This window comes from Echinococcus granulosus, assembly GCF_000524195.1.
Source record: "Echinococcus granulosus chromosome Unknown EG_S00019, whole genome shotgun sequence".
Taxonomy (NCBI): domain Eukaryota; kingdom Metazoa; phylum Platyhelminthes; class Cestoda; order Cyclophyllidea; family Taeniidae; genus Echinococcus; species Echinococcus granulosus.
Genome location: NW_020170399.1, coordinates 406,295 through 409,889, shown reverse-complemented (window position 1 = coordinate 409,889; position 3,595 = coordinate 406,295). Strand labels below are relative to the sequence as shown.

At 40.9% G+C, this 3,595-nt stretch overlaps 1 protein-coding gene across 1 annotated transcript in view; it reads right to left on the bottom strand. All coding sequences in view use genetic code 11, as the record gives it.

The window, feature by feature from the left end:
• Positions 1 to 3,595, bottom strand: part of EGR_03580 (hypothetical protein) — a gene marked incomplete at both ends in the record, with an annotated part of 7,807 nt that overhangs the window by 821 nt on the left and 3,391 nt on the right. Inside the window, 2 exons of the mRNA XM_024492829.1 lie at positions 147 to 236; positions 2,924 to 3,059. Of these exons, the coding sequence (XP_024352712.1) occupies positions 147 to 236; positions 2,924 to 3,059 (226 nt within the window). The remainder of the gene's footprint in view (positions 1 to 146; positions 237 to 2,923; positions 3,060 to 3,595) is intronic.

Here is a 3,595-nt window from a genome sequence, read left to right as displayed (position 1 = left end):
TGTCTACTGATATATTCCTAAAGCCAAGACGTCCACCGTCAGCCCAAAGGCGGAGTCTTCAATGCCCATGAAAGCAAAGAGGAAATCTGAACAAATAATCCAAGCACTGCAGATTAACTTCTTGAAATAGAACTCATGAATAATACCTTATTTAACAACGTATCACGAGGGAAACTGATATTATTCAATGAAATTAGGAATGCTCTGGAAAATGTCACTCCTCTTAATCGGACCTTCTTTGCAATTAAAACTTTTTAACTGAAAGTTGAGTAAGCAGTCGCAGTTGTAGGAATTAGTTTCGGAGAAAACCTTTCAATTTAATTATTTTAGGGAATACAATCCACCTAAGCCCTCCATCTGACGGCAGACCATTCATGTGAATGGTTTATACTTACTCGAGCTTACAAGGAAACTAAGAGATTTTAAAGGTGCTCCATATACTTAAACCGCGCGTTTCCCAAGTGAACTGTCATTCTTTTTGTAAACTTTTCAATTAGAATGTTGGACAACTACTAAACACACATTTACGGCAATTCTCATGTTTTTCCCTGGAATTTAGAAGATGGGTTCCATTGGATTTCTCATACAATTTGAGTGATTGGGAATTTCCTTTTTGGGGAGTCACATGAATAACTTTGGGGGGAAAGATTTTTAACTCATTCCTCACAAAAAAGACTTGAGAAACACTATAGGGTACTGAACCGAAATTCTGACCAAAAACCCCGTGAAATGGGCGGCCGCTACTCGACCCCATCACATATTCATTCATGAATCCTCAGGTAAGGAAAAATGACATATGATAAGAACTTCTAGGAGGAGTGATTTTATTTTGCATTTGGAATTCAAAGACCTGCGTTGGTAAGAGAGGGATAAATAGGAAAGTGAGGCTCTTTGATGGTCTGAGTGATTTGAAGGGAGTCTGGAGGACTGAATGTAGCAAATTCGCTTGACCGCTGGTGGGCCGATCACCACTCCAGGGATTTAGTTATGGAACACACAGGCCAAGCGCACACCTACAGCTACCATTCAAATTTTCGAAACTCTTCTTTTACATAGGTCATATTAATAGCTTAGTAGTAATATTTTATCGTAACAATAATAACTTTTGGGTGAAACTTGGCAATGAACTACTTAAAAGAACCGTCTAGAAGTCCAGCCCACAACCTTGGTTGGATAAAGACGTCTGAAAACAGGAACGTCTAACCTCTTCTAACAGATTTGTAAACGCGTTGATCCTACCATTTAAAATGACATGGGACCTCTCAAGGTAACTGGTATTTGTGCTACTTTGACAATGGTCTCGCGATTTCCCTGGCACGAAATCTCTTAACCACAAAGCGAGGAAGGTCAACGAATTCGTGCTTGAATTTCGCGATGAACGAGAGGTCCAACCTAGTTTTTGGTTAATGCAACTCAACTAAGACCTGCATCTTAATTGTGCTCCAGTTGTTTCGCATTCAGCAAGTCAAGCCTCAACAAAAAGGATGAAATGAGAAGACATGAGGGAAGAGCGGTTTTTGTGGAAGGGGAAAAGGAAACTTTTATGAGTAGTAAATGGAGAAATTCGGTACTTGAATATAATCAGTATTTAGATTATCCGCATCTGCAGAAAAGTGCAAAGCACAAGCCCACCTTTCTCATTTTTTTGTGTCAAGTAGCGAACCTTGTTTGCCACAATCACTTGGACCGGCACGAATTCTGAAAAGGCTATGCTTACTCTGTGGCACCCAGTGCTTAGCTTCTTCTTTGCCGCTGTCCTAAGTTAATAGGTGTTCATAAACTCGAAGATTCCATTCCAGTGGGATTGTAAGTATTGTGCTAAACAACTTTTCAAAATCGTTTTTCAAGTAGTAAATAATGCAGTTTCAGTGGAAATGATATTGAAATTGTGATGAGTTGCTCACGGCTTCAATGGTGCCTTTCTGTTCCTTGGTTATGAATAAATGATGATGAAAAGAAATGCGTACCTTACAATAGCACCTGTTCTTTTTTCTGGATTCAGTATGCGCTTTACGAGGTGTAAGAGATCCTCTAGCAGCCTATAAATTGCCATTCAATCGGGAGCATCGGAATAGAGAAGAAAGTTAAGCGTGAATAGTAGGTGATTATTTTTTCTACGGACTAGTTTTCTTCATTTGTTTGTATCGTCCTCGAATATTCAAGGAGGTGCACCTTCGCAACCTCGAGAAATCTGCTCCCGTTTAGAATGGAGAGTCATATGATATCAACGGAGATCAAATCTTGGGCATCACCCTTCCTTCATCAGAGGATGTTTTATGGTAAAAAGCGTAACTACCCTTCTTACCTATTTTGAAGGTTTTTTTTACTTAAATAGCCTCACTTGCCATTGTTCGTAGTTGGCGCTTGATGCCTTGGTCTCCAAATTTATGAACCCACCAGTGACATCGAAGAGAATGTGGTGGTATGGCCTCTTGTCCAGGACACACGAAATCGCGCTGCCTTCACACCTCCCGCCTTGTTTGCACACATGGTGAGGTAGAACAGTGTCCGCACCCCCCGTACACATCGTCTCCGCCTGAATTATTCATCACCGCTGCTCGTGATAACTCACGGACACGGACCCACCATCACACGTGCGCCTCTTTCGTGCAGACTGTCGTCTTTTGTTCTGCAGTCGGCAGGTTGTGTGCGAACGCTAAGGCGCAATTTTATTGCTCACAATGAAAATAAAGCGAAAAGTAGGTGTTTTTTCGCCTAGCAAGGACAAAATTTGCCTTTAGCTATGCGAAATGGATCTCTTCTGGTAATCAAGTTACGCTTCAAACCCATAAGCTTGAGCTTTTGTTTATTTTGATTCACCCCATGATCAAGTGTGTCGAGCACTTAATAGAGGAGCACGTCAGTTTAAAAGTTCGTCTCCTCCGGTGCGGCATAAATCCAGGGCATAAAGTCCTTTTTTAACCTGAGTATAACGAATTGGTTGATAATGCCAGGTTTTTTGGTTGATTGGGAGATTGCTAACAAGATTTCCCTTGACAAATGCAATGCTTTTATGTAGGTGGAAATGTAGAGACTGATTTGTCCACAAATCACTTGTTCTTTAAATCATTTTCCGGAAAGTCTGTTAATAATGCTTTTCTAAATGCATTCTGTTCCTCTTGCGGTTAGAGTTGTCTTCTGATGGGCAACCTCAGTAACGATAGACATTAATGCTTTCTGAGAAGAAATGAAGGTAAACTGGATGCAAAATAATGTGATTCCATTACCGAATGGAGAAAATAGCTTCAACCTAGTCTTCAATTAAAGGGGCTAAAAAAACACCTACCACGCATGAAGGCAAGGTCCGGACTTGGTCGCGAGTTCAATAGTACCGCGATGACAAGTAGGTTTTACTAACTGGGGTTAGAGGTAAAAGCCACATTTTTCTAGCTTAAAAAGTCGTTTAAAATGTGTTCACACACATTTGTCAAGAACAGTTGTAAATTTGCCCGGCGCCAGTGTCCATTAGACCGACGTAAGCAACAGGGGTTTAATGTCCTTTGCAAGCAAATCATGTGTGTATAATTTCATTTAAGTCCCTTCACTTCTGAATGCACCGACTCGGTTGGGGTACAATTCGTGGAGTCCAAGCAAC